The sequence below is a fragment of the Drosophila novamexicana genome, unplaced genomic scaffold, assembly GCF_003285875.2.
Source record: "Drosophila novamexicana strain 15010-1031.04,08,12 unplaced genomic scaffold, DnovRS2.1 tig00000462-arrow-pilon, whole genome shotgun sequence".
In the NCBI taxonomy this organism is placed as follows: domain Eukaryota; kingdom Metazoa; phylum Arthropoda; class Insecta; order Diptera; family Drosophilidae; genus Drosophila; species Drosophila novamexicana.
Window position 1 is genome coordinate 5,025,087 of NW_020824806.1, and position 26,508 is coordinate 5,051,594.

Below are 26,508 nucleotides of genomic sequence, written 5' to 3' on the forward strand. Positions count from 1 at the left end.
TTAGAAGCAATTTAATTGCTGCACATTCCAACTATATGAATGCAATTTAATTAGCTTAAGTTCGCTTTTTTTTTGTTTTTGGCATAAATTTGTTTGATGTTTATGTTGATGGATGAGGATGTGTTAACAATTTGTGTATTTTTCATTTTGTTTTATTTCAATTGATAAAAAGAGCCTAAAAACATTTGCTAATTCTCATATCATTTAAATGCTAGCTCTCTCTCTCTCCCCCTCTCTCTCTCTCTCTGTCTGTCTCTCGCTCTTTAAATTATTTCTAATTATTTTAGGTACTAGCCAGGCAGCCGATTGGGCGAATGGGCGCAACAATGCAAAAGGTTTACGATATTTTGCTGTGCTTCCAAAAAGCGTACTTCTTTTATCTAAATATTTTTATATATGTTTGGTTTTTGTTTTTTTGTTTGTTTGTTTTTTTTTTTGGTTGCTTTAAATCAATCCCTGAGTGCATTTGTTTGCTTCATATTTGTAGTTTGTTTGCGTCTTGCTTGATTGCTGCTAGGTTTTTGGGTTTTTGGGTTTTTTGGTTTTTGTTTTTTGGTGTTTCGTTTTGTAATTGTTTGTGCTAGTTTAATTAATAATTATTAATTAATTAATTTGTCAGCATTCCAGAATTGATTTTGGTTTCTGATTTATTGCGCGTGTGCTCTAATTGAAAAAAGTTTACTCATTAACTACATTAAGATACGAATTCTTTACATATATATATATTAATTTTTTGTTTTCTTTGCTTTTTTTACCAATCTCAAAAATGGTGGCATGTGCTTTAGTTAAGTCAAGAAAAAACGTTAAGTAATTTGTTAGTTTGATGGTTTTTGAGCGCAAAGGTGCATGGAAGATTAACAAGGTGTGTGTGTATGTGTGTGTGTGTGTGTGTTTTGGCTTAAACCATTTAACATTGAACATTTTGAAATCGTTATTTTTTGTTTTTGTTGGTATTCAATTGCTCAAATCGAATAGGTTTAGTTAGTTTCATTAAGTTTGTTAATTTTATAAGTATGTGTATCTACAAAAAGATTTCATTTTTAACAATTTTCAAATATATATTATGCATTTTGTTGGGATTTTGTTTGCTTTTATTTATCGCAACAAATATTTATATATATATATTATATATTTTCATTTTTTTTGGTTTTTAGTGTGTATATTTAATATATGTATATATATAATCTGGTAATTAGATTTCCTTTGTATAATTACAATTGAATTTATAGTATGTACGTATTTGTTTTCTTAGTGGGTTTAAGAGTTAGCATATGTACTAACTGCACAAGTACACGGGCCGTAATACAATTGCATATAGTTCTTGTTTTCACTTTTTTGATTAACGACAGTTTCTCCAATCGATTTCTCAATTTGTTCGGCTAGCTCCTCAGAAACATTTGCTAGGTTTTCAATTTTTAGCAAATTAACAAAATTAGGTAGCTTTTTTTTTTTGAATTTCATGCAATTTATAAGAATATTGTTGCATGTTTTTTTTTTTGTAGGATTACATTATAATTTAGCTATCAGGTTGCGGGTTTCCTTTGTTCTTGCCTTTTCGGATTACAGTATATATTTGTATATATATATATATATATCGTCTATATATCTTCTAGTTCTACACATGATCAGCTCGCGTTCCATTTTTGGTTAGTTTTAACTTTAAACCTACACAAAATCTATTTTTCAACAATAAAACACAAATTTCGACTTACAATTAAAATGGGAAAACAAGAGTACAATTCTATAAAATTTATAAAAAATTTCAATATACCTTTCTCTGTATATATATGTTTGTGTGTGTGTGTGTGTGTGTGTGTGTGTATTAGTGTATATATGTCCTGTATAACTATATATTTCTGGTGGTTAGAGCTGTCTAGACAGCCACAATGGCCGCCATCTACGAGGCAGTCGGCACGGGATTAAAATAATGCAGGCCATTGGTCTATAAAAAAAAACAAATTAAAATAAGAATTAATGTGAGTTAGAGAGTAATGAATGAGGTATTGAGTACGCACCGCCATATCGTATTCGGTTATATAGGCGGGTATTTCCAGCTGATCCTTTGTTATGGCCGAATACAGGTGCTCGACGCCGGGCAGCGAGTGCACCTTGGCCTTAATGGCGGGCGCCATGAATGTGGTGAACCACCAGGTCATCATTTTAGTCCAGAACGTCGGATGCACAATATAGAAGGCCTTCAGATTCTTCTTGTATCTGTGGATAAGTTCAAGATTTAGTCACGACCAGAGAGAGAGAGAGAGAGAGGGAGAGTTTATTCTGTCTGATCGACTTACTTATATGGCAAGACACTGTAGACCTCACGCAGCCAGTGCAGCGATGGATAGTTGTTTGTGGATGTGAGCGTATGGAAGTAGGCAATGACATAGTCGCCCTTGACAATCGGATCGAGTAGCTTTATCAGATACAACAGCGCCTGCAAAGGGAATATTTCAGGTATTGTTTGTTACTCTCACAGTCGAATCGAGTGTTATCTTTACCTTCTCCAGATCCAGATTGTGCGCTGGAAACCATTTGCCGCAGAACACAATCACGGGTCGTCCCAGACGATCCACACCGCTCTGATATAGACAACCGATGCCAGACACCTCGTTCAGATCCTCAACTTGTGCGCGCTGCAGCAGGCGTTCATATCTGTAAAGGGGCGTAAAGGGGAAAAGTATTTCAATTGTGGGTAGAGTAAATAGAAGTGTAAATAGAATTTCTCATTTGCAATTCACTTCAACTTGTTATTGATCCCACTCAGGTGCTAATGGCTTATGGCTAAGCTAAATAATGCGCATACGACGTGTTGGCCAGCTTTAAAGTTTATTGTTTGGTTAACTAAACAGTTAGTCAAGTGATTCGGTAGCTGACGGCAATCAAATCATGAGCACGAGTAGCTGTAGTACTCGTAATTGTGTTTACCTTGCCGTCCGCTTTAAATTCGCAACACATTCATATTCACAACATGTGCCTGGATATGAGTTAGTTAGGGCTTTGGCTTTAGTATTGTTTTAAAATGAACGCAAATATTTGGGCGATAAAAAGCGAGCAACGTAATTAAAAAGTCAAGTTGAATGTATATAAAAATCTGCTTCTTTTTTTTTTTTTTTGTTAGGCAAAGTGCAATCAAAGAGTAGGGAACTTTATGTGCATAGAGGCAAATTACAGCTGTTGAGAACAAATAAACAGACTGTTTAACATTTCAACAAATGTACATTTAAATAGGCACTGTTAACAGCAGCTTTATTTATTAACAGATGCTAGGACTATCAGCGGGCAACTGTTCTCATTTAACAACTAAGCATAGTAACAGTGATGTGAAGCTTAGAACAGCTTCAGCAGTGCACAGGCAAACAAATGTTCAGGCAAACTGTGCACAGAGAACAGTTTTAACCACTGTTAACAGCCGACTGTTGTTGACTTTTTACAGAAAACTCCTGCAGTTAACAGAGACAAGCGAAAGTTTGAGACTTGCGATCTAAATATATCTCGAAATTTAAGCATTGTTTTTTAAACACAAATTCCTTAAATTTTCCATGCAGTTTAATTGTTTTTTAGCTAAAATGTTGATCTTGAGCTCTGTGTAGAACGCCTAACTGAGTCATTTATGAAATCGCTGACTTCGATATAAATTCAGGTGGCAATTGGTGTTAATTAACCAGTTTCGAATCGGTTACTGGCACACGCCTCACCAACTTTTTGTAGGTGTGTGTGTGTGTGTGTGTGTGTCTGTTTTGGCTTGGTGCAAAGTGACGCAGGTAAACGCAACTCCGGTAGCAGCTGAGCGAGTGATAAGCCGTAAACCTGATAAGCCCAGCGACAGCATCTGCAACGCGTTCCCAAATCAGATTAAGATAAAAGCCTGCCCCCGTATAAAACGAATGTGACGCATTGTGACGCAGCGTGCAAATAAGATACATCTGTATGCACATCAAATATATATATATATATATACTATACTGTACTCTCTGATAACTATACTAAGTATACCCTGTATATTTATGTACTAACAATTAGCGTGTGAAAATTGCTCGCATTTTGTTGTTGTTGTTGTTTTTGTGATTATTCTTTTTAGTTAATTTCGAAAATGAGTTCAATTAAAATGCAGTTTTGTGGCTCAGTTATTTAAACAGGCAACTGGGCATTTGGTAGCACTTGCAGTAGCTACAGTGAAGGCTGCCTAAGTGGCACTTGGACATAATTGAGCACTAACTAAATGATGGCAAGTTAGCTGAGCGGGAACTTAAAGTTAGTTCCACTTTCATAGTTGATCAGATGCTGCAGACACTTTGCCCAGTTACTACTGTATCCATGGCCAATAGCCCGCCTCAATCCCGCCCGTAAATTGCATGCTATTGTTCAGTTTGAATTGACAGGCATGTAGGTAAAGTGGAACCGGGCGTAACATTCCCATTCGAGTTCTCATTCCCATTCCCAGGGTCGTGGGTGAACGTGGTTTCAATAATGCATGACTACTGATGAGCTGTCTAAAGGATCCTATCGACAGTTATGCTTAATTGGCGCCATATAAATAGTCGAGTCGAGCTCGAGCTCAAGTTGAAATGACGTCACGCAATTAAAAACGAAAAGAAAGAAATGTCAAACGTCATCGGAGCAAAGAGTTTTGCGCTGGCCTGTGGTTGGGCGTGGGTTGAAGAGTGCTTCAATCGACGACTGACAATGTTTCAATTGATTTCTTTACCTCTCCTCCGGCGTCTCCATGAGCTCATCGGCTGCGATAATGTCCCCAGTGGTCTCCTGCATGGGACTGGAGCCCAAGTCTATGGACGTCATGCCCTCGAGCATTGTCATTGTGGGTCGGGTCGCGTCGGGTCGGGTTAGGTGGGTGGGTTGGGTGTTGTTGTTGTTGTTGTTGTTATTTGTTGTTATACAGCTGCTTTGGTTTGCTGTAGTAGCTGGTTGTTGTTCAATTACAATGTTGTGCTCGCCTTTTACAGGTTTATCGATCGAGCGAAACGTAAGACGAAGAAACTTTATGGAATTTCGCCTATTTTACTCATCAATTGACGCAAATGGCGCAGACGTTTCGAGTCTTTCAATTACGTTTCAGAGTTTTTTTTTATTTTATTAATAGAATTCTCAATATTTATTTATTCGAATTGTGGCAGCTACTTTTGCCAGACTTTTGCGTTGCGTACGGAAGCCGCGTGAAATTGTTTTTGACTTATGAACCGAAAAAATTTATAATATATACATATATATAGATGGATATTATGCTTCTGTGTATATATATTGTATTGAGTTTATATAAATCAGTTGGCCAAACTATTCGAACCGTATTCAGAGCACACACGACCATATGAAACGAGCTGCGTTTCTCGACTGAACGAACGGCGACAGCTCTTCAATGCTTACCAAAAGCCAAAACACGCTCTGCCCGCCCGCGCGCTCTCCCTCTCTCTCCTCTCTCTCCTCTCTCTCTCTCTCTCTCTGTAGCTCTCAGCTGAGTGTGAGCGAAACGTACGCAGACGTGTGCACCCAAGAGACGCACACAGCAGGAAGTGCACACACACGTTCGCTCTCGCTGCCACACTCTCACGTGCTCTCTCAGTTGTAAGCTTTCTCTCTCTCTCTCTCTCTCTCTCTCTCTCTCTCTGCAGCTGGCGACTGCGCCTTTGCAGCTGTACAATGACATCAACAGCAACAACAACAGCAATAACAACAGTTGCGGGAGCACAGGCAACTATCCAAGGACACGCCATGGACTGACTGACTGATTGACTGGCCGACTGACTGCCTGTCTGATAGCCTGACAGACGACAATAGCATAATGCAAATGTCGTGTCTGCTTTGAAACAGTTGAAAAACAGTCAAAATTTCTATTTTTTCCACTGTGTGTGCCACTTTTTTTTTTGGACAGCGCCAACGTGACGTATGCGCAATTTTCAATTAAACCAAAGCAAATAACAAACAGGCGAGCCATAAAGTAGAGAGCATGTCTTGGGCGAGAGTGCTCGACTGGCAGATACCCTGCTGGCAGCTTAAAAGCATTTATGCGCTCTTATATTATTATTACTTGAGAGAAATTTTGTTTGTCAAAAATCAGACAATAAAATATTATTTGAAATAAATATTTTTCCTACTTCAAGAATGCAATATTCATCGTGTATCTGAGTATGCGTCTAAGCAGATCTATACTTAAATATGCCCATGCCCTTTTTGCAATTTACAGGGTATAAACAGGAGAACCACTGTGAACCCGCCGAAATGCATTGAACCGGACGGCTCTGCCCGAATGCCTGGCCTGTTTACATGAATATATATGTATATGCCTGTTACTTATATATTATAAATTTATTAACAAAAATTTAAGATCTAAATATTTTTAAATGGATAACAAATGCGATGACACACGATACGAATTGAACAAATCGAATGCGGTTGCATTCAACGAACTGCAACATTTCGAGTGCTAATTAGGAGGGGTGGAGGGGGAGTGGGGGTAGGACTCTACAGAGGGCAGGGACTCTGTTGGGTGGCCCATAATTGAGTTGACGGGGTAAAAAATATGTGAACGCATTTTGACAGTGACAAGTCGCAATGCTGAATTTCAAGTTGAAATGCCAAAAGTTATTTAATTTTATGCGCATCATTTGTTTTTTTGTTTGTTTTTTTTTTCATTGTAGATATTCGCTGTGCATACTCCGGATTGGTCTTGGATTCGTTTTGGGCTCGGAATATGTGGTGCGAAATGCAAATCGCGGCGCAATAAAGATTAAGGCTAAGGTCAACGCAAACTTTTACGAGGGCGGTTTGAGACGTTTTCTTTTTTTTTACTGGAATATGATGAACAAAATGTAATAATATATTGATAAGAGAAACTTGTGCTATTTATAGCAAAGTTCAAACCCATTTATGTTATTACGATTTGCTATCTATATAGTTGGGAGTTGAGCCGAATTCAAAGGCTTTCAATACCCAGTCGGATGGATTGGCATTTATTTTTAGGCGGAACTATTGGGCAGTTATATTTAGCAGGTGTGAACATAAATATAAATGATATTTGGTATTTGAGCTTGGGACATGCAAACGATGACGTCGACAGCCGCAGGACAATGACGTCACGTGGCCCAAGAAAGTGCGGCTGCGGCAAGGGGTTTTCTTTTTTTTGGGGCGGAGCATTGGGGGGAAATGGACTACAATTCTATGATACTCGTTCGCGTGCCAATGTCCTGTAAAATTTGCATAGGCACACAAATGCCAGGCAGTGGCCGCGTGGAGAGAGTGCGGAGGGGGGAGGGGTGAGTTGGGCTCAGCCAAAGGCAGGCAGTCAGTCCGAAGGAAAGCCCGGTCAAAGAAGTCATTTGTCAGACGTTTAAGTTATTTCCGGCACGCGCACGCTAAATTCACGCGAATTCTCTATTTATTTAAGAGTATTACGAATGATATTACAAGAAATGGTGTTTATGTGGCCAACTAAGGGCCGAACGGCGGCCACTTTAATGAACTGCAGACGGGGCCCAGTTAGAAAGAAAGGCCTAATTTGAACGTATTTAATGACGCAAGCGGACACCTGATGTCGCCTTGATATAAACAGCCGACTGTTTACCTGATTCCTTTGACACATTGAGCACAGAGGCAACAATAATAATAACAACATGGGGATTACACATAAACAACATGGTAAAAACTCATATTACGATGTATTCTTGAGGCTCCTAGCTCGGAATATCATATGATACAGATTTGATACTCGAGTCGTTCGTCTAGAGAGCATTTATGGCGAAATGTTTGAGCTTATTTTATAGTTAATCTAATTGTGTAAAAGCAGACATTTTTGTTGTAATATTTGTTGAGAATTTTCGATTTAACTAAGATTTCTGTATTTGTCTGTTTGAGTTATTCGAAAATAAGGATACGGATACCAGGATTCTAGGTCAAACTTCTGACAAGTGTATGGATGTCGATTAGATAGTATTAGCAGCTTTCTCCTCTTGATAAGAATGCTTTACTTGAGTTGGAAGCTGTCTCCTTCGGCAATCTCTCTCTTTCTCCCTAGCCTCTCTCATTTTACTCTATTTTTCACTCTCTCTTTCACTCTCTCTCTTTCCCTCTGTCTCAATCTTACTCTCTCTCTTTCACTCCCTCACTTCCTCGCTCTCTCTCTCTCTCTCTCACTATCTCCCTCTCTCTCTCTTCTCTCTCTGGTAAGCACTCACCTCTCTTGATGCTCCATGCCTTCAATGCCCTCAGCAACGACACTCTCATAGACGCCAGCTCTGGGTCGATCGCTCAGCAAATGCTGCCTGTCCAGATCGCGCTGTTTGTGTGAAAGAGCGAAAAAAGTTGTTTAGTATGAGTAAAAGAGAAAGAGAGAGAGAGAGAGAGAAAAGTCGTTACGCACCTGTAGCTGTGCCTGCAGCCCGCTGCTATAGGAATTGAGGCTGAGGCCATTCATGTCCCGGGCGCCATACTCCAGATCCGAGCTGTTGCCCTCCATATCGTGTGGACTAACGTCGGAATCGTCGTCAGCTAATGGAGCGAGAGAGAGCGAGAGAGAGAGGGAGAGATGTTTAGTATAAGGTATATTGATAATTATGATATGCCAATGCATTTACATGAGAACTCAAATGAGCTGTTTATCATGTTTGTTTTTGTTTGGATCTATTATCAGCTGGATCTATTATCAGTTGGATCTATTATCAGCTGAATCTATTATCAGTTATCAAAGCTCAGCCTCAATGCCTGGTTCGGCTTTTGTTGTGCTGCCCCAACTTCAGCGCTGCGTAATTTGATATCAACTGAAAGCGACGTCGGCGCCGACAGCTTTGGGACGCCGCTTTTGTTGGCGGCGTCGGCGTCGACGTCGACTGCGACTGCGATGCGAGCAGCGTAAGAGCAGTCAGCTGAAAGGAGGCAGCGAGACGCCTACCCCCCCTCTGCTGGCAGAGTGAGGGCGTCAAATCTGGCGATAAGCGAGTTGCGTTGTTTTTTTTTAAACGTTGACATGATTTAACTGGGCCAAAACGAAATTTGCGAAGACGACAGCAGCCACATCAACAACAACAACAACAAGAACAATAGAATTGGCAAGAACTACAACAAAAGCATCCGCTAGAAACACGGCTGACACTCGTCTTAACTAACTGTCGCGATAAGCGGCACAGTTAATTTGAATGTTTGACTATGAATTCTTGTGATAAACTTGCGTGTTACGTGCGCCTGCCAAGCGGCACGAAGTAGAGCCTGCCCAGTTTGGCCAAATGTGGCTGCTGTTCAGACAAAACACCAGAGAGAAGTCCAGCGTGAACCCTTTGATCTGGCAAAACTTCTACTTCTGCAATAACTAAACTTATAGCTCAAACGACTGACATGAAATGAAGATTTTCGTTTAAAGATTATAGTCTAGATTCCTTCAAATTAAAATGTAGTTTTTATTTAAGAAAGAAAGTTTTGGCTGTTCCCACCTGTGCTTTTTTTGATTGCCAAAATTCTAAGAATAAATATTATCTTCACATTTAGTTGTCATCAGTTTGTGTTATCAAACTAACAAAATGCTTTCCTAAAGTATTGCCTGAGCTGTTTTTTTTGCTTTTTTTTCGAAAATAAATTCCTAAAATGAATACTAGACATTTCTACCAAGCTTTATCTAAGGATATGGGATATAGTATCCAAAGGATACTTTAGAGTATCAATTTCACAGGAATTTTGACTAAAAATAATCTTGCTAGATTTAGATGCTGAATTAAATAAGAGGTCAGATCAGGAACAAAAAGCCAAACCCTATAAAAATCGCTTTGAGAGTAGCATATTTACATGAATTTGGACCAAAAATTATGTTGTCAGATTTAGATGCACAATTGATCTAGAGGCCAGACCATGAACAAAAACACAAACCTTATGAAAATCGGTTGAGTTTTGACCGAGTTATGGGGTTAGGAAATTTCGACCTAAGTCTATATGCGATATTTGAGGGTCCTATTTTTACATGAATTTGGACCAAAAAATATGTTGTCAGATTTAGATGCACAATTGATCTAGAGGCCAGACCATGAACAAAAACACAAACCTTATGAAAATCGGTTGAGTTTTGACCGAGTTATGGGGTTAGGAAATTTCGACCTATGTCTATATGCGATATTTGAGGGTCCTATTTTTACATGAATTTGGACCAAAAATTATGTTGTCAGATTAAAATGCACAATTGATCTACAGGTAAAACCATGAACAAAAACACAAACCTTATGAAAATCGGTTGAGTTTTGACCGAGTTATGGGGTTAGGAAATTTCGACCCATGTCTATATGCGATATTTGAGGGTACCATTTTTACATGAATTTGGACCAAAAATTATGTTGTCAGATTTAGATGCACAATTGATCTAGAGGCCAAACCATGAACAAAAACACAAACCTTATGAAAATCGGTTGAGTTTTGACCGAGTTATGGGGTTAGGAAATTTCGACCCATGTCTATATGCGATATTTGAGGGTACCATATTTGAGGGTACCATTTTTACATGAATTTGGACCAAAAATTATGTTGTCAGATTTAGATGCACAATTGATATAGAGGCCAAACCATGAACAAAAACACAAACCTTATGAAAATCGGTTGAGTTTTGACCGAATTATGGGGTTAGGAAATTTCGACCTATGTCTATATGCAATATTTGAGAGTACCATATTTACATGAATTTGGACCAAAAATGATGTTGTCAGATTTGGATGCACAATTGATTTTGAGGTAAAACCATGAATAAAAAGCAAAACCTTATGAAAATCGGTTGAGTTTTGACCGAGTTATGGGGTTAGGAAATTTCGACCTATGTCTATATGCAATATTTGAGAGTACCATATTTACATGAATTTGGACCAAAAATGATGTTGTCAGATTTGGATGCACAATTGATTTTGAGGTAAAACCATGAATAAAAAGCAAAACCTTATGAAAATCGGTTGAGTTTTGGCCGAGTTATGGCGGTGGGAAATTTCCACCTATGTCTATATGCGATATTTAAGAGTACCATTTTTACATGCATTTGGACCAAAAATTATGTTGTCAGATTTAGATGCACAATTGATCTACAGGTAAAACCATGAACAAAAACACAAACCTTATGAAAATCGGTTGAGTTTTCACCGAGTTATGGGGTTAGGAAATTTCGACCTATGTCTATATGCGATATTTGAGGGTACCATTTTTACATGAATTTGGACCAAAAATTATGTTGTCAGATTTAGATGCACAATTGATATAGAGGCCAAACCATGAACAAAAACACAAACCTTATGAAAATCGGTTGAGTTTTGACCGAGTTATGGGGTTAGGAAATTTCGACCTATGTCTATATGCGATATTTGAGAGTACCATATTTACATGAATTTGGACCAAAAATTATGTTGTCAGATTTAGATGCACAATTGATCTAGAAGCCAAACCATGAACAAAAACATAAACCTTATGAAAATCGGTTGAGTTTTGACCGAGTTATGGGGTTAGGAAATTTCGACCTATGTCTATATGCGATATTTGAGGGTCCTATTTTTACATGAATTTGGACCAAAAAATATGTTGTCAGATTTAGATGCACAATTGATCTAGAGGCCAGACCATGAACAAAAACACAAACCTTATGAAAATCGGTTGAGTTTTGACCGAGTTTTGGGGTTAGGAAATTTCGACCTATGTCTATATGCGATATTTGAGAGTAGCATATTTACATGAATTTGGACCAAAAATTATGTTGTCAGATTAAAATGCACAATTGATCTACAGGTAAAACCATGAACAAAAACACAAACCTTATGAAAATCGGTTGAGTTTTGACCGAGTTATGGGGTTACGAAAGTTCGACCTATGTCTATATGCGATATTTGAGAGTAGCATATTTACATGAATTTGGACCAAAAATGATGTTGTCAGATTTAGATGCACAATTGATCTACAGGTAAAACCATGAACAAAAACACAAACCTTATGAAAATCGGTTGAGTTTTGACCGAGTTATGGGGTTAGGAAATTTCGACCCATGTCTATATGCGATATTTGAGGGTACCATATTTGAGGGTACCATTTTTACATGAATTTGGACCAAAAATTATGTTGTCAGATTTAGATGCACAATTGATCTACAGGTAAAACCATGAACAAAAACACAAACCTTATGAAAATCGGTTGAGTTTTGACCGAGTTATGGGGTTAGGAAATTTCGACCCATGTCTATATGCGATATTTGAGGGTACCATATTTGAGGGTACCATTTTTACATGAATTTGGACCAAAAATTATGTTGTCAGATTTAGATGCACAATTGATCTAGAGGCCAAACCATGAACAAAAACACAAACCTTATGAAAATCGGTTGAGTTTTGACCGAATTATGGGGTTAGGAAATTTCGACCTATGTCTATATGCGATATTTGAGAGTACCATATTTACATGAATTTGGACCAAAAATGATGTTGTCAGATTTGGATGCACAATTGATTTTGAGGTAAAACCATGAATAAAAAGCAAAACCTTATGAAAATCGGTTGAGTTTTGGCCGAGTTATGGCGGTGGGAAATTTCCACCTATGTCTATATGCGATATTTAAGAGTACCATTTTTACATGAATTTGGACCAAAAATTATGTTGTCAGATTTAGATGCACAATTGATCTACAGGTAAAACCATGAACAAAAACACAAACCTTATGAAAATCGGTTGAGTTTTCACCGAGTTATGGGGTTAGGAAATTTCGACCTATGTCTATATGCGATATTTGAGGGTACCATTTTTACATGAATTTGGACCAAAAATTATGTTGTCAGATTTAGATGCACAATTGATATACAGGTAAAACCATGAACAAAAACACAAACCTTATGAAAATCGGTTGAGTTTTCACCGAGTTATGGGGTTAGGAAATTTCGACCTATGTCTATATGCGATATTTGAGGGTACCATTTTTACATGAATTTGGACCAAAAATTATGTTGTCAGATTTAGATGCACAATTGATATAGAGGCCAAACCATGAACAAAAACACAAACCTTATGAAAATCGGTTGAGTTTTGACCGAGTTATGGGGTTAGGAAATTTCGACCTATGTCTATATGCGATATTTGAGAGTAGCATATTTACATGAATTTGGACCAAAAATTATGTTGTCAGATTTAGATGCACAATTGATCTAGAAGCCAAACCATGAACAAAAACATAAACCTTATGAAAATCGGTTGAGTTTTGACCGAGTTATGGGGTTAGGAAATTTCGACCTATGTCTATATGCGATATTTGAGAGTAGCATATTTACATGAATTTGGACCAAAAATGATGTTGTCAGATTTAAATGCACAATTGATCTACAGGTAAAACCATGAACAAAAACACAAACCTTATGAAAATCGGTTGAGTTTTGACCGAGTTATGGGGTTACGAAATTTCGACCTATGTCTATATGCGATATTTGAGAGTAGCATATTTACATGAATTTGGACCAAAAATGATGTTGTCAGATTTAGATGCACAATTGATCTACAGGTAAAACCATGAACAAAAACACAAACCTTATGAAAATCGGTTGAGTTTTGACCGAGTTATGGGGTTAGGAAATTTCGACCCATGTCTATATGCGATATTTGAGGGTACCATATTTGAGGGTACCATTTTTACATGAATTTGGACCAAAATTATGTTGTCAGATTTAGATGCACAATTGATCTACAGGTAAAACCATGAACAAAAACACAAACCTTATGAAAATCGGTTGAGTTTTGACCGAATTATGGGGTTAGGAAATTTCGACCTATGTCTATATGCGATATTTGAGAGTACCATATTTACATGAATTTGGACCAAAAATGATGTTGTCAGATTTGGATGCACAATTGATTTTGAGGTAAAACCATGAATAAAAAGCAAAACATTATGAAAATCGGTTGAGTTTTGACCGAGCTATGGGGTTAGGAAATTTCGACCTATGTCTATATGCGATATTTGAGAGTACCATATTTACATGAATTTGGACCAAAAATGATGTTGTCAGATTTGGATGCACAATTGATTTTGAGGTAAAACCATGAATAAAAAGCAAAACCTTATGAAAATCGGTTGAGTTTTGACCGAGTTATGGGGTTAGGAAATTTCGACCTATGTCTATATGCAATATTTGAGAGTACCATATTTACATGAATTTGGACCAAAAATGATGTTGTCAGATTTGGATGCACAATTGATTTTGAGGTAAAATCATGAATAAAAAGCAAATCCTTATGAAAATCGGTTGAGTTTTGGCCGAGTTATGGCGGTGGGAAATTTCCACCTATGTCTATATGCGATATTTAAGAGTACCATTTTTACATGAATTTGGACCAAAAATTATGTTGTCAGATTTAGATGCACAATTGATCTACAGGTAAAACCATGAACAAAAACACAAACCTTATGAAAATCGGTTGAGTTTTCACCGAGTTATGGGGTTAGGAAATTTCGACCTATGTCTATATGCGATATTTGAGGGTCCTATTTTTACATGAATTTGGACCAAAAATTATGTTGTCAGATTTAGATGCACAATTGATCTAGAAGCCAAACCATGAACAAAAACATAAACCTTATGAAAATCGGTTGAGTTTTGACCGAGTTATGGGGTTAGGAAATTTCGACCTATGTCTATATGCGATATTTGAGGGTCCTATTTTTACATGAATTTGGACCAAAAAATATGTTGTCAGATTTAGATGCACAATTGATCTACAGGTAAAACCATGAATAAAAAGCAAAACCTTATGAAAATCGGTTGAGTTTTGGCCGAGTTATGGCGGTGGGAAATTTCGACCTATGTCTATATGCGATATTTGAGGGTACCATTTTTACATGAATTTGGACCAAAAATTATGTTGTCAGATTTAGATGCACAATTGATCTACAGGTAAAACCATGAATAAAAAGCAAAACCTTATGAAAATCGGTTGAGTTTTGGCCGAGTTATGGCGGTGGGAAATTTCGACCTATGTCTATATGCGATATTTGAGGGTACCATTTTTACATGAATTTGGACCAAAAATTATGTTGTCAGATTTAGATGCACAATTGATCTACAGGTAAAACCATGAATAAAAAGCAAAACCTTATGAAAATCGTTTGAGTTTTGACCGAGCTATGGGGTTAGGAAATTTCGACCTATGTCTATATGCGATATTTGAGAGTACCATATTTACATGAATTTGGATTAAAAATGATGTTGTCAGATTTAGATGCACAATTGATCTAGAGGTAAAACCATGAATAAAAAGCAAAACCTTATGAAAATCGGTTGAGTTTTGGCCGAGTTATGGCGGTGGGAAATTTCCACCTATGTCTATATGCGATATTTGAGAGTACCATATTTACATGAATTTGGACCAAAAATTATGTTGTCAGATTTAGATGCACAATTGATCTACAGGTAAAACCATGAATAAAAAGCAAAACCTTATGAAAATCGTTTGAGTTTTGACCGAGCTATGGGGTTAGGAAATTTCGACCTATGTCTATATGCGATATTTGAGAGTACCATATTTACATGAATTTGGATTAAAAATGATGTTGTCAGATTTAGATGCACAATTGATCTAGAGGTAAAACCATGAATAAAAAGCAAAACCTTATGAAAATCGGTTGAGTTTTGGCCGAGTTATGGCGGTGGGAAATTTCCACCTATGTCTATATGCGATATTTGAGAGTACCATATTTACATGAATTTGGACCAAAAATTATGTTGTCAGATTTAGATGCACAATTGATCTACAGGTAAAACCATGAATAAAAAGCAAAACCTTATGAAAATCGTTTGAGTTTTGACCGAGCTATGGGGTTAGGAAATTTCGACCTATGTCTATATGCGATATTTGAGAGTACCATATTTACATGAATTTGGATTAAAAATGATGTTGTCAGATTTAGATGCACAATTGATCTAGAGGTAAAACCATGAATAAAAAGCAAAACCTTATGAAAATCGTTTGAGTTTTGACCGAGCTATGGGGTTAGAAAATTTCGACCTATGTCTATATGCGATATTTGAGAGTACCATATTTTCATGAATTTCGCCCAAGAATAATCTTGCCAGATTTAGATGCTGAATTGATTTAGAAGCCAAACCACGAACCAAAAAGCCAAACCTGACAAAACCTAAAACTTCACTAAGAAAATCATAAGTTCGCACTATCCATCGAGGAAGCTTTGATTTAGGAATATATGTATATTTATATATAGATATATATATAGATGTATATTTTTTTTATCAATTATGGGCATCACGATTAATATAAAAACTAGTTTCCCTCTTAGCCTGTTGTGCAGTTTAAAACTGCATTTAAATGAAATTTATTCGAATAAATTGTGATATTTTGTCTCAATTTTTTGCTTCCGCCCCAAAGTATGCAACACTTTTTTATGTCTTGCAGAGCAGCTGCGCTGCTGACGTCATTCGCTTGAATTGCTCAAAATTGTCTTTTAAAGTGTCTTTCAGATTAGCGCATTTTATAAAAGGCTATTAAATGCTTTTGGCACATCACTTTATGCATCTAGATCTATAAATCGTACATATATCCAGTTTTAGTCACAGTTTTCAAGATTATCGTGTCAATTAGATCACTTACAAATGCGAACTGTTTTGTTTTGCGCGTTTCCGCCGAAACGCACTTGTTTAATCAGTTGTGGAAAATAAAGCAAAGAACCCTGTTGGAAAATTGCGTTCAATTAATGCCGTTTGCCGTTTGGCTGACCACGCGAAGGTGTCTTTGGAACGTAACTGAAGCCTTAGCAATGTGTGTGGAGGCAATTTGAACGAACTCGGATTCGGATTGGGAATGGGAATGGAACTCGGCAAACGCACAAGCATATATCATGTGTACGTGTGTGTGTGTGAGTGTACATGTGTGTGTGTGTGTAGTCTAATCTTATCGACATCGACATTATCGGCAGCTGTCGAGGGGCTAAACAAAGGCAAGAGCCCAAGGCTGGTGCTCTACAGTGAATGATATCAAGAACACACTCACGCACACACACACACACACACATGCAGTGTAGTCTGCACAGCTGATAACCGATAGCTGATTAACGATAACTGATAACCGACAAGCCCGTCATCGTTTTAATACTTACCATGTCGATGACGCATGTGCACACTGTGACTGTGCTGCGGATTGCGTATGATGCGAATCTGTCGATCCGGATCTGGATGCTGTGGCTCGCCCAGCTCGCCGCCCGTATCCTTGGGCAGCTGCCACAGCGCACTGCGCTCCTCCAGCTGATCGCGTGGAAAGTAGAGCGGCGCCAGCACCTCATAGGTGCCACGCTCGCTGCTATTGACGCACAGTATCACAACCTGCTGTGTAAACTTGTCCAGAAAGCGTCGAATGGTGCCTGTGAAGATAGAAAGGCATGATTAAATGTGATTGTTAAATGTTGATATTGAGTACATAAACAATACTGATTTGATTGATTTAGGTACAGAGTACAAAGGAGGCAGGCTACTAAGAAGCAGTGTTGGGTAACTTATGGCCTAAACTGATTGGGAATTATAGCATAGCATAATTGTATTTGCCCAATGATTGAGTTAAAGCTTGAATTCTTAAGAAGAAAGGTTAGAAAACTGCAATCCAAAACTGATTTAGATATTGGATAGCTAGCTAGTTCACAGTGAAAAAATTCGCTTCAAAATATGCTGAGAAAATAGAAATGAATTGATATCCCATCTAAAAACTCTAGCTTAAGTTCCTCTATAACTGAAACTGCTTGAAGGGGCTCCTAATTTGAGAAAAATAAATAAATTAGACATTCATAATGCTTGAGTAATATCTCTAAAATTAGAATTAATAGAATACATGTGGCTAGAAGATTGTACAAATGGAGCACATGCGATTAGACAAACGTAAGACTAGATGACTAACCGAGAGATAGGCAAAGATTATACAAATATCAAATGAAGACGTCATTTATACGCCAAATCATAACAAATCAGATCAGATCAGTTTAGACGCTAGACTTCTGGCATTACTCACGCAGGGCAATGTGCGCGGCGACATCGGCTGGAAAGGTCTTCTGATTGCCACTCACATTGCACACGGCGATGGTGCGCAGATTCAGCTCCTTGGCCTTGCAGAGAACGTTTCTGTGCCAGATCAAACGAGAGAGAGAGAGAGAGATGCATTGGCAAAGTTTATATGAAATGTCCGCTATAGGGAGACTCACCTGTAGCAACAGTGCAGCGCATTCTCGGCGGCCGTCTTGAGCTTCTCCTTGTAGGCGGGTGCAACAGTGTGCAGAACATACTTGGCTGGCAGATTGTATCCACGCGTTACGCGTACATCACCAATACGGCACTCTACAGAGAGAGAGAGGAAGACAATGTCATCAGGTTAAAGGATCTGTATAGGACTGTATATGTAGTTCCTGGCTTACCCTTTACAGTTGTGCTCAGTTCCTCTTTGAGCTGATTGCCGGCAACGGCGATAATGCGCTCCGATATGCTATTGCTTTCAGTCAGGGTTTCGTCGCTGCTATTCGTGATGGCATCCACCTCCAGTGTGGTCATGTCGCCATCCCTGAAAAGGCAAAGGGGATTAGTTTACGAGTAGGTTGAGAGCTAAAGCACTTACCAAATCACCAGGCGATTGTTGACATCTTTGGATAGGGGAAAGGGACTGCAATTGTGCCGCGGTCCGCCGAGCGTCGAATAGTCCGTTAGGGGCAGCCGTGTATCCGTCTTCTGTGAGCCACCCCAGGTGGCCAGGTTATCCAATTTGACGAGCTAATTGAATATGTTTTTCTTCTTTATAATTATTTCTGCTATAATAGAGGCTTATTTGAAGACTTACACATGGGCTGGTGCTGGAACTGGAACTGGAGTCGAACGCTTTGAAGTCCACATTTGAGTTAGTGTCGAGACGCATTGCGCTATAACGAGTTGGGAATTATTAGGGAGGTTGTTTATTTGACGATTAGAGTCGTGGAAAATTAGTGTGTGAATGTGTATGTTAAGTGGGTGTAAGTATAAAAGGCAAAGGAGTGAAAGAGAGGGAGGAAGGAGAGACTTACAGAGACAGAGAGAAGAGAAAATTTCAGAGAGAGAGAGAGAGAGAGAGAGAGCGAGAAAGATTGACAATCTCATAGTCTATAATGTTATATAGGAGTCAAAAAGAAGGCGCAAGCTATTTGAGAGGTTCGAAATCTGTAGAAATCTTGAAGGAATGTAGGGTAAAGATCTATGATCAATGGGGACATAATAATATGGGAATACCTCTACTCTGATTGCCTGGCTTGCCCCTGTCTGTTACGTACGTTAACACAGCCTTCTATTTGTTCCCTTTTTGTATATGCCCAACGGGCAACAGGGTATACAAAGTGAGCTGCCTTTCTTTTGTGTTAATGAACCGGAGTTCAGAAGTTGTCAATTAATATGTCAAAGACTTCGATAAACTGTGGGCCAAGCCAACGGCCTGTTGGCTGTCAGCTGTTGCCGGTTCAAACTGGTTCAAACTCTATGAATACACTCGGCTTATCTAAATTTAACCAGACCAGACGCTGTGAGTCAGCATCGGAGCATGTCGAGCGTCAATGAACTCGTGTTGTTCTAGCCAAATGTTTAACTAGTTGACATTCTAACTGCCACTAACAGAAAGAAACAACATTAGAAGAAACAAACAAGCTGAACAACAAGCGAAACAAATGAAAAATCAAATCGTTTCATTTCGTGAATACAACAAAGAATGGCAAAGCATTTTTTTCGGGCGTATGTCTCAGCTATCTCGCGCCTGGAAAGCATCAGCACCTGGGCCCCGGCCCTGCCCCTCGCCCCACGCACTGGAACGAGCTCTATTTATGGCATGTGCGTCAGACGCATTGTGAATGACATTTTGCTAAAACAAAGGCGCAACGCCCAAAGCCCTTTTGCAGCCTGCCACCTGCCACCTGCCGCTTGCCACCTGCCACGTGCAACGTGCAACAACTGCGCCTGCAACGCGCTGGCTTTTCTAATTGCCACAGCCACAGTGGGTAACATTGACAGCTCCCTCCCTCCCTCCCTCTCTCTCTCTCTCTCTCTCTCTCTCTCTCTCTCTCTCTGTCTGTCTCTTTCTGGCTCGGCTGAACTTTGCACTTTTGCACAGCAGCTATGCAAAGCTGCAGGCGTTTATATCGTATATACATAAATGATATATAGTATATAGTATATGGCATCTGGTGTATACATATATATAGCTCTGGCAGTCTGGCCTAAATCGGTTTTGGTAATCTGGCTCAAGGTGCCATTTTCGAGTGCGGCTGATAACAAAAGCACATCAAAAGCCCTTCCCCTTGCCTCCACCCGAGCCCCAGCATTATATAAGAGCTAAACTATATAGCTTTATTTTATATATGCACATTGATAAATTCATCTGTAAATGTTTGCATTTCAATTCACAATTAGGAGGGAGAGAGCGAGACTACACGACTGGGTGAATACCTTGCAAATTTCAACATGAAAATAATGAACGCTTTCTCTCGAATGCCAGGCAATCACATGCATTCCCTTTTTGCGAGTCATCACTGTACCAACAACAAATTAATATGCAATGACAAACTGATGCGTTGCAATGCGAAGAAATCGCGTTCTCATTTCGGGGAAATACCAAGAAATATGCATCCAAAGCTTGCCTTTAAATACCTCGTGCGCATTTTATTGTTATAAAACTTTGAGTTTTTGAGAACTTAATGTGAATATTTTGTACAGACAGCACAAGACTTTAAATGGAATATAACTAAAATCGAAGAATTTACATGCCAAGTTTCAGCAAACTAGCTCTAACAAATGCTGAGATCCCAAAGGCTGTTGGATAGACTAGTTATGGTGGGTTTTACATAAAATAGGAATCTGTTTGCCTTGGCTCTTCATAATAATGACTTTACTTTATGCAGCTAAAGTAAAGTCTAAAGTAATACTTTATATGTTTGGCTTTACACGGAGCTAGCATCTGTTTGCAAGATTATTCCAAAGTAATACCCTATAATACCCCCTTTCGAAGAGCTTGTGCAAAGGGAGTACATGTGTGCCTCGAATTGTTTATCCTAAACTAACATTAGCAAACGTCCAAATGCGTCCGCAATTAATGAATTTGTATTGTTTCAAGTTATAAACCAATTATGACCAAAATGCTTTGAGCGCTGTTGCATACAAATTATAAATTGAAGCTTTTATGTAATTCATTGTGAATTACCCAAGTTGATGCAAATTGCTTTGTATTTAAATATATTTATTAAGCGAGGGGTTTTTCGAGTTTTTTCTTTGCCGAAGTTTGTGAATTGGAGATTTATTAATAATATTAATATAAAAGTAACTACTTTCCCAGGTCTAAGCGGATTTGCTTGTCTAGCCTGAACTATTAACTCGGATGACTTGGCAAACACAATTCGGAGTTCCAGAATATTTGCACTTGCAAACTGGGCTGACAGTCGCGGAAGCCGGAGATTTGCGTCAGACTCGGACGTGAATACACAAATGTCAGCTATTTTTTTTTTTGATAATAGCTAGATGATTATTTTATTAAGAAGGTATTTGTGCGCCTTGTGCAGAGGGCAGAGAGGCAGCAAATAAACAAAAGTTCGCTTACAATTCGCAACTAGTTAAAGCGCAAATCAAGCTTTGTTGTTAGGTAGAGATTATATATATATATAGATAATATATGTATTTGTATGTTTATTAACTGAAAGATAACTTAACAGTCAGCTCTTGTGAAAAAGCTGACTAAAAGCTAATAAAACAGCTAAATCAACTAGACGAGAGGAATGCAAAGCAATGCATTTGTTAAATATACTTAATATATGCAGGCACTAGTCACATAATACTATAATACTATATGCCCATTTGTTAAATATACTATATGAATGCAGCTACTAGTCACATAATACGCTATACTATATACACATATAGTATGCCCATTTATCGGGCTATTTTAAGACTTAATTATGTGCTGATGATGTGATTTATTTGTTTACGTTTTAGCTATGCCATGGCACACACCCTGTATACAAGTCAAGCGGGTCTGGGCGGCAAATCAAAATTGACAAATATTTACATGCTAGAGAGGGAGAGGGGGAGAGAGTGAGAGAGAGAGGGATACTGGCAGCTGTATGTGCAGGTGTTGTCGCTTTTAGTTTTAACTGTTGTTCAAGTCCATTCTAATGGATATCCGAACCAAACAGGCCTGCAGCCCCCCCCTCACAGGTGTGTGTGTTTGTGTGTGTGTGTGGGTGTTGACTTTTGAATGAATTACGTCTCAGCTTGGCTATGCTTGATAAGCGCCGCGCTCGACTGTCTAAAACGTAAGGCAAATAAATGCCGTCAACGAAAAAGTTGGTCATAACGCGCTGCCTCTGTGTGTGTGTGTGCAGGTGTGTGTGTGTGTGTGTACGCCAGACGATCACATCATCGTCAAATAGTTTATAATTTACATTTTTTGCTGGGTTTGCAGAGATTTAGTTGGACAGTCGCCCGCCCAACTGCAGCCAATGGCCAGTTGAGGCACATTACGTATACGCCGCGTGCAGCGCTGACAAATGTCAAAATGCAAAAGGCATTAAATATGAACCGAATGGCACGCCCACCATTTGGACCGCCCACTTTTGGGCTCAGTTTCAGTCGAGCAATAAGCCAGCGACTGCTTTTTGACGAAAATTAATGGGAAGACTATGTGGGATTGTTGTTCAAGTTGTTGTTGTTTTCGTTGTTGTTGTTTTAGTTGTTGTTGTTGTTGTTGCGTCTACTCCTTGGCTTGTTGACGTTGACGTGCTACAGTCGATTATATTATTCTGAAACGCAGTACCATGTTTTTCAGTTTGTTTCTTGTTCTTGTCGGTTATATGTCAAACTGTTCCCAACTTGAAATGTATTTGCTCCACTGCAATTACGAGTGGAAACGGGGGAAACGGGAAACAAACTGGAAAATGCACATGACGCGGCGCAGTACATCTAATAAATAACAGACAGTAATTGGTAATTGTTGTATAAGTGGTTGCATTATAGAAGCAAATACGAGCTCGTGTAGAACTTGCGCTTCGCTGTTAAATTATTTAACATGAATGTTAGCCTTTTTTTGGATTCAGACAGTTTTTGCTTAAATAAAGCAAACTATTCTTAGGCTGAATAAGGCACAAGTTGACAAGAGTCTAGTTAAGTAGAGGTAAATATGAAACAATGCCAAAAATTTGCTTCTTCTTTAAAGTAAATTAACATGCATGTTAACTTTTTAAGGCTCAAATCGAGCACTTGCATATTCATTTACAATTTGGAGGCAGAGCATCTATTCTGTCGATCACAGTCTTCTTTTTCAACAAGTAAACATGAAATAATGCAAGAAATTTACTTTTCTTTAGAGTAAATTAACATGCATGTTAGGTTCAAATCGAATCTTTGCATATTCATTTACAATTTGGAGGCAGAGCATCTGTTCTGTGGATCATAGTCTTCCTTTTCTACAATTAAATGTGAAACAATGCCAAAAATTTGCTTTTCTTTAAAGTAAATTAACATGCATGTTAAATTTTTACAAGCAAAGGAAGAACATCTGTTCTGTCGATCACAGTCTGCATTTCCTACAAGTTCAGCCAACTCTTAAGTGTGCCGTTGACTCCCAAGATACTTCCAGCTCGTTGAAGCTGTTCCCCAGTTGATATTTCGTATGATTTTTGTCGCATTTTGTGCTGTATTTTGGTCGCGTTGCAGCAGTTTGTTTACGCTACACGCTCAATCCGCCAAACTGTTGCATAATCAATGCGAAATTTGTCGCCCACATGCTCAAGGACTGCCAAGGACTTTTACTAACAGGTCTTGGCCCGGTTGCCCGAGGCCCATATATATATATATATATATATTGTATATATGGTATATATGTGTGTTGTGTGTGCATGCGGTAACTGCGCTTGGCACGAAACAAAATATTACGTATACGGCCTGTTGGCAGTGTCCTTTGCTGCCTTTTTTGATCTCTGGCCGAAAATAAGTCCATAAAGAGAACCCAAAAGGAAACGTAAGCAACGCCATATTACGAGTTGGGGGGGGGAATGGAAATGGAAATGGGCATGGGCAGGGATTGGGATTGGGCTTGGGCTTGGGCTTGGGAATGGGCATACCAAATGACAATGCCAACTTTTTGTACCAGTCAGCGAGCGTTCGATTTGTTTATCTTCGAATTTCGACGCTTAACGTTAACGTCAAACGTGGTTGCTATTGTTTTTGCCACTCTTATTACTACTATTGTAGTTGTTGTTGTTGTTGTTTCGTTGTTTCGTTGTTTATATTTGTTTTGAATGCGTCATTCGTCGCGCTTTGTAGGCTCGGTCTTGGTCTCCGTTTCAGTTTCGGTTTTCGACTCTTTTCAATCATTAAACACAGTCCGGTCGAAAAACAATCTGAGAGCTAAGTATAGTTCTTTTTGAAGGTCTAGATCAATCCTCATCATCATCATCATCATCATGATGTCACTTTTAAATTGGCGCAATTTGTTGCACTTACGACTGCATTTATTTAATAATATATTCACATTTTGACCAGGCCATAAACGCATTCGTGTGTGGCTCGAACTGGTCCCATTTGCCATATCCGATTATTGATATCAAAATGAGTTGGTTCCGTGTATTTCTCGTCAATTTCTCGTATTTCCTAGCTAAGCTGCTTACTAATAATTATTATAATCGTTATGACAATCGTTTGTATTGAACGCGCACAGTGGGCCAGACTTGACAAATGTGCGGCAAAAAAATATATAAGTCAATTCAGAAGCTAGGCTGTTTTTGAAGACGAATTGCGAACTTTGCTTGAATAAAGTAATATTTATTTGTTAGGAAAATTACACGAAAATTGCATTTTTTGCCCACTGTGCCAATACCTAATGTTAACAAATAATAAATGTAATAAAGTTATGAGCAGCTTTTTGATATCCGAGCGCTTATTGGACTATTCGCATATCCTGTAAACAAAGCTAATGGGTATACCGACTGTTTAAAGTGTACTCAAAAGAGCAGTTGCAAGTTTTTACTGAGAAGAAAAGTTGGTCAAGTCAAGAAAATGATATAAAACATAGAAATCAATATGCCCGACAGGTCTAGCACTTGCATGTGGACACCTTAAAAGCATTTGTTAATTGAACTGCAAAAGCGCATTCAACCGGGGAATAGCAACAGGGTGCACGGGGTGCACAGGGTGCATATGTTATTGAATAAACAAAGTGCAAAGTACATGTGCACAGAGTCTAGTGTTCGCTTATGGCATTGAGCAAACGGTAAATAACAGGGTATGGGCAGGGGGAGCTAAGGACAGGGACTTCTCCAACGCTGACAATTAATCAGTTATGGTGGTATATGTGGGTCATGCGGGGTATATTTGGAGAGTGTGGGGCATGTTTGCGGCTGTCAAACACCACCTGGACTACTAGAATATGAAGCTAGGCCTTGGCTCCGAATTCAGCACACCCACACACACATACATGCATATATGTATGTACACACACTTATCTATATTAAAAGAATTTTATCGTTTTATTGCATTGTGCTGCACGTAAAACAGAAAAGATTCGAATGCTAAGCATAAAATAACTGCACATTTCTCCCATCCCATTCTTAAGCCGCGTTCTTTAACGGCGTCCACTTACAGTTAGTTTGTTGTTTTGCTCTCTCTTTCCAATGCTGCTTCAGCTGCGTCGGCGACGGCAGCGGCGGTGGCGGCTGCTGCAGCAGAATTGGACAGCAAAACCGTTGCACAAGCCTTGAAGGTTACGTTTTGATACGTTACCGACACAGATGCATGTGTGTGCGCGTGGGTGTGTGTGTGTGTGTGTACGTGTGTACGTGTGTTTTGCAGTAATTCTTGTTTATGTATGTGTGTGCGTTACTGTGGCTTCGGCTTCAGCTTTGGCTCTGTGCCTATCGAGCCCAACAAAACTTCTATTGTATAACTAAAATGCAGGCACAAGCAACTGTTATATTAGTAAAGATCTATAGAAAACGGAACTTGCCTTCAAAACTGCACGCACATAAACGGCTTTGGTGACTTTTACAAAATGAAAACACCGAAAAGAAAAGCCAGCTCCATCAAAAATTTACACACAGGCACACACGTACGCGTGTGTGCGGGTGGTAGTGAGCGAGGGGGGTGGGAGCGGGGTGGTATGAGTAAAATGAAAATGCGGCAGTCAGTGTTAGGCGCGGTGTGTGTGTGTGTGTATGTGTGTCAGGTAACTCTACGAGTGTGTATATGTATGCATGTGTGTGTTCAAATGAAAACTTGAATGCTTTAGCTTAATTTTTACGCACTTTTCTCAATGGATACAACTCGTTTCACAATTTACGCACTTCCCAGCACTTGATGCCTAGTTGCTTTTGTTTGTTTCGCACTTTTTGTTGCTTTATTGCCTTAACTTCACTCTGTGCACTCTTTTTTTTTTGTTGGTGTTTATGTGTGTGTCTTTTAGTGTTTTGTGTGTGTGTGTGTGTGTTGCAAATTAACTGGCGTAAACTCGTTATCTCTGCCCAACGCTCGTCAC

At 38.8% G+C, this 26,508-nt stretch overlaps 1 protein-coding gene across 3 annotated transcripts; it reads right to left on the bottom strand.

Annotated features, from left to right (window-relative positions):
* Nucleotides 1–1,331: 1,331 nt before the first annotated feature.
* LOC115760705 (protein GDAP2 homolog) lies at nucleotides 1,332–26,508 on the bottom strand. Of its 3 annotated transcripts, XM_030702170.1 has the most exons (13): nucleotides 26,279–26,508; nucleotides 18,814–18,892; nucleotides 18,595–18,746; nucleotides 18,398–18,540; nucleotides 18,188–18,320; nucleotides 17,998–18,107; nucleotides 17,099–17,359; nucleotides 8,369–8,496; nucleotides 8,184–8,284; nucleotides 2,499–2,652; nucleotides 2,295–2,434; nucleotides 2,016–2,214; nucleotides 1,332–1,942 (listed from the first exon to the last, which is right to left on the bottom strand). In XM_030702170.1, the coding sequence occupies exons 2-13, from the start codon at nucleotides 18,886–18,888 to the stop codon at nucleotides 1,898–1,900; spliced, it is 1,641 nt and encodes a 546-aa protein (XP_030558030.1). In that variant the 5' UTR covers nucleotides 18,889–18,892; nucleotides 26,279–26,508; the 3' UTR covers nucleotides 1,332–1,897. The 3 variants fall into 3 exon arrangements, with proteins under 3 accessions (XP_030558030.1, XP_030558031.1, XP_030558033.1); XM_030702171.1 differs by lacking the exons at nucleotides 17,099–17,359; nucleotides 17,998–18,107; nucleotides 18,188–18,320; ... (2 more) ...; nucleotides 18,814–18,892; nucleotides 26,279–26,508 and adding an exon at nucleotides 8,583–8,735; XM_030702173.1 differs by lacking the exons at nucleotides 8,184–8,284; nucleotides 8,369–8,496; nucleotides 17,099–17,359; ... (4 more) ...; nucleotides 18,814–18,892; nucleotides 26,279–26,508 and adding an exon at nucleotides 4,706–5,326.